Here is a 12,506-nt window from a genome sequence, read left to right on the forward strand (position 1 = left end):
GCAAATGGTGGAGGGTATTAAAATATCGGCCCGGCTGAACTTACTGCTTTTTAACTTGTTAAAATTTGGTTATAAACATCCTTCCTTTATACTTCACATTTTGGGAAAGGTGTCAAAGTAAGAATTGTTCTACATCAAATTTCATTGTGAGTCTCTGAACAAAATAAATTTGTATATCAACATACGCTAGGCTCGTTAGTACTCGTTTATAGATGAAAACCCCACAGGAGTTTTGCGTTCAAATGTTATTATATATATATATATATATATATATATGTATATATATATATATATATATATATATATATATAGCTATTACATATACAGGAGGAGCCCAATGGTTTGAAACATATTTCTCAATATTACGGATAGAGCTTTGAAATTTAATAGAGATCATAGGATTACATTCATAATTATTGGTACAGAAATAGGTCATATTGGGCCTTGTTTTGAAATAATCCCATTGCAAGGATAATTTCGATTTCAAGTATTTTTAATTAATTAATTTTCCGAATTTTGGGCAAGTTTTACAAGAAATTATGAATATAGGTCCACCTTTTGGTACAGCAGTTATAAAATGATACTCCTGGTTTTAGTTATTCCAAGGGTCTTGGTCGACCAAATTATTCCTCGTATTGTTAGGGTGATAGGGTGAGATAAAAAAAACTGCAACAAAGTGATTTTATTCACTGAAAGCAAAAAATTTCGAAAATAACATCAAATTTTAGAATAAGTTTAGATTTGTTCGAATTAGTTACCTTTGGCACGAATTTTTGTCTTCAAACGACCAATGAAACCGCCACACGCTGCCCGAATGTTGCTCAGCGGTATTTTTGGCCATTCCCGGCGTAGCGCTTGCTTGAGGTAATCGACACTTTGGTATTTTTTAAGTGCCAACCTTGCTTTCCAAAATACTCCAGACACAATAGTCCAACGGATTGGTATCCGGAGATTTTGGTGGCCATTGTGCCCTGCAAATGAAGCGAGGAACCTCATTTTGTAATCATTCTTGGGTGGCGCGCGCTCAGTGCGATGGAGTCCTGTCGGAACGTCCAAGGTCTGCGGCCAACATGATTGCGTGCCCAAGGCTTTAATACCCCTCCAGAATGTTTTCGCGGTAATATTCGGTATTTATTCTGATGCCACGAACAATAAATACGAGCGGAGAGCGGCCCACACCATCACCATGGCCGGCGCTTGAGTTCTGGCGGGCAACGGAAGGTTCACATTTTCAGCTGACCTCTTTGGCCAGTAAACAAGATCATTTTGTTCGTTTACAAACTGCTGGACAACGAATGTTTTCTCATCGTAGAAAACCAAATTCGGCAGTTCACCACTTTCGGCCAAACGAAGCAACTCTTTAGCTCTTTTGAGTCTATTTTCTTTCCGTTGCGGTGCAAATTCTTGCACTTTTTGTAATTTCAATGGCTTTACCCCGAGCTCATTTTTCAATATTTGTCGAATGGAATATTGCGATATGTTCAGCACACGAGCCATTTTTCGGCCACTGCGACGCGAGTTTCGATCAAGTCGCTTCTTTAATTTTTGGAACCATTTCTGCTGATGTTGCTGTTTTCGTCCGTCCACTTCCTTGACGTCGGGCTACGCTACCAGTATCACGGTAACGAGCGATGGTACGAGACACAAAAGATGTATTCAGATATAAATACTGGAGTGCTCTAACGATAGCCACTTGTGGTTTTCCAGCCAAATATAAAGAAATCACACTATCAGACTGAATATTTTTTCTGGAAAATTCTCACCAAATTGGTATGTACACTCGTAAACAATATAATGAACTGTCTCTGGAATAATTTGAACAGCTGTCGGACGAGTGGCTTAGAAATGACAACAGACTGAAGTTGGTTGCAGTTTTTTCATCTCACCCTGTATTTATACCCTACACCACAAGGTGGTCAGGGTATTATGTCTTTGTGCATTTGTTTGTAACAGGTAAAAGGAAACGAGATAGACCTATAGTTCCTTTTGATGATCTGCATAGAATTACATTCTGAGTCGATTGATGCATGTCCTTCCGTCCGTCTGTCCATGTATTTTTGTAAGCAAAGTACAGTTCGCGTTTATTGCCCTATCCAGATGAAATTTTGCACAAATCATTTGTTTGGCCCAGGGACGAACCCTATTGAAATTGGAGATAATCGGTAAAAATTTAGATATAGCTATCATATATATATTCGTCCGATTTGTTTTTTATTGTGCACCAAATGTGTAATATCAGTCCCAATAGTATGGAATTTTGCAAGTACGATCAAATTTTACCTGAAAATAAGTATGCCAAATTTGATCGAAATCTGTTCAGATATAGCTATAGCTCCCATATATATTGTTCATCCGATTTGTTATTTTTGTCCTCCGCAGCCGTAATATGCACTCTGTAAAAACAATATTTGGGGAAATATATCAAATACAGCTCAGAAATACATTTGCTAAATTTTATCGAGATCGGTTCAGATTTGGATATAGCTCCCATATATAACTTCGTCCGATTTACCTTTGATTGTGCACCAAACGTCTAATATTTGTCCAAATTGGATGAAATTTGACACTAACGACTGAATTTAGTCTAGAAGCTAGTATGTCAAATTTGGTGAAGATCGGTTGAGATATAGCTATAGCTCCCATATATACTGTTCATCCGATTTGTCATATTTGTTACCCACATCCGTAATATGCACTCCGTGACAACGATATTCAGGGAAATATATCAAATACAGCTCAGAAATATTTTTGCAAATATTATCGAGATCGGTTCCGATTTGGATATAGCTCCCATATATTTTTTTATCCGATTTCAAATTTATTGTGCACCAAATGGACAATACAAGTCCGAATTTAAAAGATACAAATGCTTCGGTATATTTAGTTCTTTGAACTTTAAATTATAATTATAAGTGGTGTAGGGTATCATAAAGTCGGCCCCGCCCGACTTTAAGACTTTCTTTACTGTTCTTTTTTTATATAATCCTTCTGCAAGTGATATCATGCACTCTATAGCAAACCATAGCTGCTTTTAAGCCAAATGTTGATAGGTGGTATGATTTACTTGAAATAAATTCTTTTGTTTACGTGGGCTCTTCCAAATATGCATAGTGGTGTAGGGCATCATATAGTCGGTCGAGCCCGACTTTTGACTTTTCCTTACTGGTCTTTATTAATTCTTTGAAATAATATATTTTATTTCTGCAGCTGTATGTCTACCTGATGATCCCGAAGGCAATGCAAAATTGATGCTTAGCATATTGGATTGCTTACCTAGAGCAAATAGGGTAAGTTCTGCAATTCAAATGATCTTCACTGGATTTAAAATAAACACATTTTTATCTATTAGGCCACCTTAGTATTTCTCTTGGATCACTTGTCGCTGGTCGTTTCCAATTCCGAACGCAATAAGATGTCAGCTCAAGCTTTAGCCACTGTCATGGGCCCACCGCTAATGCTACACTCGGCCAGCGCCCAACCCGGCTCTGAGATCGATCATGCCCAGCCCATTGCTGTGCTGAAATATCTCTTGCAAATCTGGCCCCAGCCTCAGTCGCAACATCATCAGAGTGCTGGTGTCGGAGCAGGTGGTAATCTCATTAGCAGCATGGCTGTGGGTGGCAGTACCATGGGTATGGGCCTCGGTATGGGTCTGGGCATGAATGCTGGCAGTATGAATAATATGCCGGGCGTTGTTTCAGGTAACGTAATTCTAGTATATTTCTTGTGTACGAAAAAAAAAAACAAATTTTCATTTCTTTTTGTTACGTTTTGATTTTTGGGTCATAAACAAAAACTCGTTTGGACACATTTTGTGGCACAGAAATAAATAAATGAAAAAAAAAAAAACAAACTTGTCACCACAACAAAAACACAGAAAGAAACTTAAACGTTTACATAAATGCAATTTTATTTGAATTTTTTTCTTGAAGGGTTTCTAATTTTTTTTTTGAATAGAACACCACCACCACTACCACTACCCAAAGCTCACTGACAATTTTTTCACTTTTACACCAAACCGAATAACCAGAGAAAAAATGCTCCAACACTGTTCCGTTTCCATTTCGTTCCGTTAACTTTTTCCTTGATTTTCGTTAACAACACAATGCAAAAAAAAGAGAACTTTGTATTGGTTGTTTTGCGTGTTTTTCTCAATCTATCTAACTTTTTTGGCTCTCAACAACCCATATCTCTTTCTATCGAACCATCTCTTTCAAGAACCCATCTATCATTTTCCATCCATTTTTTTTTAGTTTTTGAGTTCACACATATGTATACCACTTAAGTGTATAGTTAACAATGAAAATTGCAATAATATTGATTAATACAGAGTCCTATGTAGACAGGTCGGCGCGGCGAGTCAACAGGGCAGCGTGGAAGCAAAGTCAGTGCGTTGCAAGTGGACAGGCAGGCGTTCCTCATGGCGCAGCAGCAGCAGCTCATGGCGGCGGGCAATCTACTACGCTCGTCCACTTCGGTAACCAACATACTTTCTCAAGGCCAACATCCGCTCTCAGCCACAGTCAACAGTCATCTGTATCAATCAGTAGTGGGTCAGTTAGCTCAATCGCATCGAGCCTTGCAACAAGCGGTGCAACAGGTAACAACAAAAACACCACACACATCCTAATTTCCTTCTCCAAATAAAAAAAACTTTCTTAACTTCTACTACTACAACTATGATTACAAAGTAAATAATTAATTTATTTTATAATTGTTTTTAAAACAAAACGAAGAAAAAAACAGTATCAAGCTGGGGGGACAATGACACCGCCACATACTTGACAAATGTTATGTTATAAGTGTCTAATCAAAATGGCATAATATTGGTGTAATTTGTGTCTACTTATAGCCAATGAAAAAAAAAAAACCTAAAACCCTCTATTCAGTTTCCCTCCCCAGGAAGGTCCATCTGTGACCTAACCTCAATCCAATAAATTATTAAATACCTTTTACACAGCCAGACGAACATTTCTAGAAAAATGTACAGTACTTTTCATCTAAGTAATATTTGGGCAATATGAGACAATTTTTACGATAAGATCTTACTTTTAGGGAAACCGAACTCCTTCGATCATAACATGACAGATTACTAGACATGTTCAAAATGCAAAAAATACAGGGTTGCCCATATTCAACGGACCCATGTTTTTTTTTTTTTAATCAAAGAAAAAATAAAAATTTGGCCGTTGGCAATGTTAATCATTTAATTTGTTCCAAGTAGATTTGTTTACATCAATTTTTGAATATTATATCTCTCAAATGGCCGCCTCTGGTGTTGATGACGTATTGTGCCCTTTTTGCTGCATTTTCCATCGTTTTTGCCAACATTTCGGCCGGAATAGCGGCTATTTCTTCACGAATGTTGTCCTTGAGCTCTTCTACGGTCCTTGGCTTGTTAACGTAAACCTTTGACTTCAAATATCCCCACAAGAAGAAGTCAGGCGGCGTCAAATCGGGCGAACACGGTGGCCAGTCCAAATCTCCACTTTTCCACATCAAACGGCCCGGAAACAAATTCTTCAGAAAATCGATTGTTATGCGACTTGTGTGCGGTGGAGTGCCGCCTTGTTGAAACCAGAACTGCCTCATACGCTTTCGACGAATAATTGACATCACAAAATTGGCCATCATGTCGCGATAACGCTCCTGATTGATGGTAACAGCATGGCCATTTTCATTTTGGAAGAAAAACGGCCCAATGACCGTTTTCGCACTAACGCCACACCAAACTGTGACTTTTTCGTCATGAAGAGGTACTTCTTGAATCTCCTGAGGATTTTCAGTGGCGTAAAAACGGCAATTTTGTTTTTGCTTACGGTCCCATTCAATGTGAAATGGGCTTCATCGGACATGATAATTTTGTTCCAAAATTGCTCGTCATCTTTTGCCATTTCGATGACTCTTTGGTCCCATTCCAATCGTCGAGGCTTGTCTGCTTGGACTGACTGCTTGGACTGACGCTTCAAACGCGGTATGTCATTAAACGATGTGACATCTCTGTCAAAAGTTATGGCGTTGCCAGATGGGTCCGTCGAATATGGGCAACCCTATATGGTACTCTTTAAAATTAAGGAATATAAGAATTATGTTAATAATTAAGATTTTAGAAATAATTGAGATGTTAAGAAGGACTTTCTTATGACCCAAGGAGTAAATAACAACCGAGAAACATTAAAATATTTTCGAATTACAATTGTATAATAACATCTATAGGAGGAATGTCGTTTTCAGTGCATCCCAATAATATATCAATTGTAATGGGACCACCGCTCTACGACAACCTGACTATGAATTCAATTATACCCCGTCCAATGCTGTGCTTAAAATCTAGGCCCAGCTCCAGTCGCAATCTCTCCAGTTGGAAATCTCATTAGCAGCATGGCTTTGGGTGGCAGTACCACGGAATTGGTCTGGGCATGAATGCTGGCAAGAAAAAATACCAAGTGGTCTTCTTTATAGAATAACACGAGTTCTTCTTAAAAAAAAGACCAATAGGTCTTCTTTATAGAAGGCAAAGATGTCTTCTCACAGAAGACCTAGAGGTTATGTCATAGAAAACCAAAAGATTTTCTTATAAAAGACCAAAATCCGACAGTTTTCGTTATGGAAGACCCGAGGGTCTTTTTTATACGAGACCAAGAGGTTCTCTTTATAGAAGATCAGAAGGTATTTTTCGTTATAGAAGACCAGAAGGTCTTCTTCGTAGCAGAAGATCTGAAGGTATTTTTCGTTGTAGAAGGCCAAAATTTTTTTTCTCCGTTAAAGAGTTAAAGACCAAAAGATCTTCTTCGCTATAGAAGCCCAAAAGGCCTTCCTCGTTATAGAATACCAAGATGTTTCCTTTTTATATCAGGCAAATTCAGGGTGAGATAAAAAACTGCAACAAAGTCGAACGCCATAATTTTCTCATTTTTTTATTGAATGAAAGCAAAAAATGTCGGAAGTAGCATCAAATTTTAGAATAAGTGTAGATTTGTTAGAATTGGTCACCTTTGGCACGAATTATGGCCTTCAAATGGCCAATGAAAACGTCATATGCTGCCCGAATGTTGCTCTGCGGTATTTTGGTGAAGCGCTTGCTTGGTATTGGTATCGCTTGGTATTTTTTAGTGCCAACCTTGCTTTCCAAAATACTCCAGACACAATAGTCCAACGGATTGTTATCCGGAGATTTTGGTGGCCATTGTATGCTGGAAATGAAGTGAGAAACCTCATTTTGTAACCATTCATGGGTGGCGCGTGCTGAGTGCGATGGTGCTGAGTCATGTTGGAATGTCCAAGGTCTGCGGCCAAAATGTTTGCATCCCCAAAGCCTTAATATTCCCTCCAGAATATTTTCGCCATAATATTCGGCATTATTCGATCGATTAATGCGAGCGGAGATCGACCATCGGCTGTTATGGCGGCCCACACCATCACCATTGCCGGCGCATGGGTTCTGGTGGCCAACGGAAGGTGCACATTTTCAGCTGACCTCCTTGGCTAGTAAACTTCGATCATTTTGTTTGATTACTAACTGCTGGACAACGAATGTTTTCTCATCGGAAAAAACCAAATTCGTCAGTTTACCACTTTCGGCCAAGCGAAGAAACTCTTTAGCTCTTTTGAGTCTATTTTCTTTCTGTTGCGGTGTAATTTCTTGCACTTTTTGGAATTTCAAGGGCTTTACCCCGAGCTCATTTTTCAATATTTGCCGAATGGAATATTCAGCTCACGAGGCGTTTTTCGTCCATTTCGACGAGGGTTTCGTACAAGTTGCTTCTTTGCTTTTCGAACAATTTCTGCTGATGTTACTGTTTTAAGCCGTCCACTTCCTTGACGTCGGGCTACGCTACCAGTATCACGGTTACGGGCGTTGGTACGAGACACAAAACATTTATTCACATTCAAATGCTGGAGTGCTCTAACAATAGCCACCAAATATAAAGAAATCACACTATCACGCTTGAATTCCGTTACAAATATTTTTTTTTCTGGAAAATTCTCACCAAAATGCTTTTGTACGCTTGTAAACAATAATATGAGCTGTCACTGGAATAATTTTAACAGCTGTCAGACGAGTGGCTTAGAAATGACAGCAGTCTAAAGTTGGTTGTAGTTTTTTCATCTCACCCTGTATATACTGAAGGGATTTCCACCATTTATTTAGCAAAACAGCCATTTTGTTGAGATCTACGTCTGAGAGCTTCGAAATACTAAAAATTAGTAAATACTATTGCAGATATAAAGTCTACATTTTTTAAAAACGAACTTTATTTAAAAGAATAATACTGAATTCTGCAAATTTAATTTAGAATTATAGCTGATATATGGGATTTATCAGGTCTTCTATAGACTCTCTTCTGGTTGGCTTAAAATTCCCCTCAGGTTGTTTTTAAAGGCTTCCTTCCGGTCGTCTATAAATACTTTCTTCAGGCCTTCTATAGAATCTCTTCAGTTTGGCTATAAATATTCCCTTCAAGTTGTTTTTAAGGACGACGGAGGAACGTCTATAAATACTTCCTTCAGGTCGTCTATAGACTCTCTTCAGGTTGGCTATTAATATTCCCTTCAGGTTGTTTTTAAAGGTTTCCTTCAGGTCGTCTATAGACTCTGTTCAGGTCGTCTATAGACTCTGTTCAGGTCGTCTATAGACTCTGTTCAGGTCGTCTATAGACTCTGTTCAGGTCGTCTGTAGACTCTGTTTAGGTCGTCTATAGACTCTCTTCAGATCGTCTGTAGACTCTGTTTAGGTCGTCTATAGACTCTCTTCAGATCGTCTAAAGACTCTCTTCAGGTCGTCTATAGAAACTCTTCAGGTCGTCTATAGATTAACTTCAGGTCATCTATAGACTCTCTTCAGGTCGTCTATAGACTCTCTTCAGATCTTCTGTAGACTCTCGTCAGGTCGTCTATAGACTCTCTTTAGGTCGTCTGTAGACTCTCTTCAGGTCGTAACTTGTAAATATTGTATCTATATATTGAGCTCTTTATAATCGGATGAACATTGCAAAACTTTAATGTTGGGGTTTCCAACGAGTTTAAAAAAAATACAAAAAACTTGAAGCCCTATCCTAATATTGATTATAACACTACAATTAATTCGTCTTGAAAAGTACTGTACACTTTCCTTGTTAAACTCCAATTCTCACACCCATTCCCTCAACAATAAAAAAAATACCTGTTGACCGTTTGAAAAAAAAAATACCAAAGAAACCTAAATGTTGCTTTTAATTGATAACTAATAAGACTACTAATATTTTACGCAAATCAAATATTGAAACTTTCATAATGTTACTAATAACAATAACAATAACTGAAGCAAATTTGATGTGATGTGATGTACGACTGCAATCGGATGTAAGCATGATTGGCCCACTACTGGTAAACTTGTTGAAACAAATCAATCAAACAAAACTATCAAACAATCAAAACTACACATTAGCATTAGTATTCTATAAAAAAAAAAAAAAACAAAATCAGCAAAATAAACTAAACAAATATTTATCATTCCAAAACAAACTCAAAAATCATGCTAAACCAAACAAAAAAAAAAAAAAAACAACGCAACCATTTTACCATTTCATCTATCTCAATGCCAAAATAACAAACAAAATCCACAAAAAATCATATCGATCAGACATCGATGTAATGCTTCAAATCCTTTTGTACATACATAACTGTCTAGTCCATACATATACATAGCTAGCGTTATGCGTTAATGTTTTCTTTAAAATGTGAATTAAATATGAAGAAAAAGAAAAACAGAGAACGCATGTTTTTTCGTTTTCTTTGCTAAAAACACAAAAACCAAACATCCATACATCCATTCATCGGTCCTTTTCGAACATCAAAATCACAAAAAAAAACAAATTTTTACTCATCTCAAGTAGTTTTAGATCCATTCAACTCATTCGAACATTGACATTAAATGATAATGTAAGAGTCGGAAAATTAAGTATTTTTTCACAAAATCTACTACTTATAGTAAAATTTAAAAGTTTACTCTTTATAGTGAATTTTCACAAAATTCACTATTTTTAGTGAATTTTCAAAAAATTCACTATTTATAGGGAATTTTCACAAAATTCACTACTTATAGTGAATTTTCACAAAATTCACTACTTATAGTGAATTTTCACAAAATTCACTACTTATAGTGAATTTTCACAAAATTCACTACTTATAGTGAATTTTCACAAAATTCACTACTTATAGTGAATTTTCACAAAATTCACTACTTATAGTGAATTTTCACAAAATTCACTATTTACAGGGAATTTTCACAAAATTCACTATTTATAGGGAATTTTCACAAAATTCACTATTTATAGGGAATTTTCACAAAATTCACTATTTATAGAATTTTCACAAAATTCACTATTTATAGAATTTTCACAAAATTCACTACTTATAGTGAATTTTCACAAGATTCACTATTTATAGGGAATTTTCACAAAATTCACTATTTATAGGGAATTTTCACAAAATTCATTATTTATAGTGAATTTTCACAAAATTCACTATTTTTAGTGATTTTTTTACAAAATTAACAATTTATAGTGAATTTTCAAAAAATTCTATTAAACCGTGGGGAATCCAGCAGATTATGAAAGTAGAGATAACAAGTAAAAAATCAGCTAAGTTCGGCCGGGTCGAACTTTTAATACTATCCACCATTTGGAAGGAACTTGAAAAATATAAATAAACCAGTAAAGAAAGTCTTAAAGTCGGGCGGGGCCGACTTTATGATACCCTACACCACTTTGCTAATTTAGTAGAGCTCCGCATAACAATTAAAAGTTTCTATGGGAGAATTCAATCATACAGGCTATGATTATAATTATAATTTAGGATTCAAAGGACTAAATATGCCGTAGCATTTGTATCTTTAAAATTCGGACTTGTATTGCCCATTTGGTGCACAATTAATTTAAAATCGGATAAAAATATACATGGGAGCTATATTTAAATCGGAACCGATCTCGATAAAATTTGGCAAAGATATTTCTCTGAATATCGTTGTTACGGAGTGCATATTACGGCTGTGGGTAACAAATATGACAAATCGGATGAACAGCATATATGGGAGCTATATCTAAATTTTGACCGATTATCTCCAATTTCAATAGGATTCGTCCTTGGGCCAAACAAATTATTTGTTCAAAATTTCATCTGGATAGGGCAATAAATGCACAAAGACATAATACCCTGACCACCTTGTGGTGTAGGGTATAAAAATTCGGGAACTACCACTTAACTGAAAACTGTTATATGGAGTCTATACGAAGGCGTGGGCATGCTTACGAATTTTCTGTCGTAGGCTGTAGTATTCATTACGAACTTTAAACACCAAGTCTGAAACAAGTTGTTTCCCAAAGGCTGTAGCACCCATTAGAAACTTCAAATACGATATTTGAAATAATTCCGGTAAATAATGTCGCTAAAATCATGAAAATACCGAATATAATATAGTATAAAAATACCTAATATCGGGGGTATCGTTATATGGGGGCTATACGAAGACATGAATACGAATTTTTTTCCATGGATTGTATTAACCATTAAGATCTTCCAATACGAAATTTGAAATGATTCCGGTGAATATCATCATCAAAATACCGAATATCGGGAGCTACCGTTATATGGGGGCTATACAAAGACGTGGACCTGCATACAAAAATATTTGTCATTGGCTGTAGTACCCATTACGAACGTTAAATATGAAATTTAAAATGATGCAAGTAAATACTTTCGCTAAAATCATGAAAATACCGAATATCGGGAGGTACCGTTATTTGGGGGCTATACGAAAACGTGGAACGACATGGCCCATTTACGAACTTAACCTGTCTACTGCTAAACTATGCACGTATGCACAATTTTAGCCTTCTATCTCAGACAGATAGACAGACAGACAGACTTCGCTAGATCGTCTTAGAGTTTTGCGCTAATCCAGAGTATACATACTTTGTAGGGTCTATTTTAAATATTTCGAGTAGTTACAAGCGGAATGACAAAGTTAATATATCCTCCATAGAATGGTGGAGGGTATAAAAATAGACAATGCGTGTATCGGCCTTTTGAAAGTTTACATCACCTTCTTCCAATCTTTTTTAAGTTTTCGGATAAAGAATCCTTGGAATACGAGGAATATTTTGATGAACATTTTTAGCCCTTTAGCCATATTTTCAAAAAAAAAAAAACTTTAAACGGGAAAATATTCTACAAAAATTATTTCATACAAAATTCTACTATAGGTCAAAATATTCTAGAAGTCATCAAGATATCAAAGACACATTTTAGGTTTAAAGCCGTACTTTGTGTGAGTTCGTGCAAAAATCTCCAACAAAGCATAACTTCATATATCAAGAAAATATTTACATAAATGTTGCAAAAAAAAAAAAAAAAAAAAAAACATTTTTCCTTTGTCGTTTTTTGTTCGTAACTATAAATTTCAGGATATAAATTTCTATATAATAAATTTCAGGATAAACCATATCTCTAATCCTATTAATTTTTCA

At 36.2% G+C, this 12,506-nt stretch overlaps 1 protein-coding gene across 1 annotated transcript in view; it reads left to right on the forward strand.

Annotated features, from left to right (window-relative positions):
• LOC101895560 (rho GTPase-activating protein 100F) overlaps window positions 1-12,506 on the forward strand; it is a 77,953-nt gene that overhangs the window by 58,519 nt on the left and 6,928 nt on the right. The window contains exons 10-12 of the mRNA XM_059129636.1: window positions 3,208-3,287; window positions 3,350-3,701; window positions 4,347-4,600. Coding sequence (XP_058985619.1) covers window positions 3,208-3,287; window positions 3,350-3,701; window positions 4,347-4,600 — 686 coding nt within the window. The remainder of the gene's footprint in view (window positions 1-3,207; window positions 3,288-3,349; window positions 3,702-4,346; window positions 4,601-12,506) is intronic.

The sequence above is a fragment of the Musca domestica genome, unplaced genomic scaffold (genome assembly GCF_030504385.1).
Source record: "Musca domestica strain aabys unplaced genomic scaffold, Musca_domestica.polishedcontigs.V.1.1 63, whole genome shotgun sequence".
NCBI lineage: Eukaryota > Metazoa > Arthropoda > Insecta > Diptera > Muscidae > Musca > Musca domestica.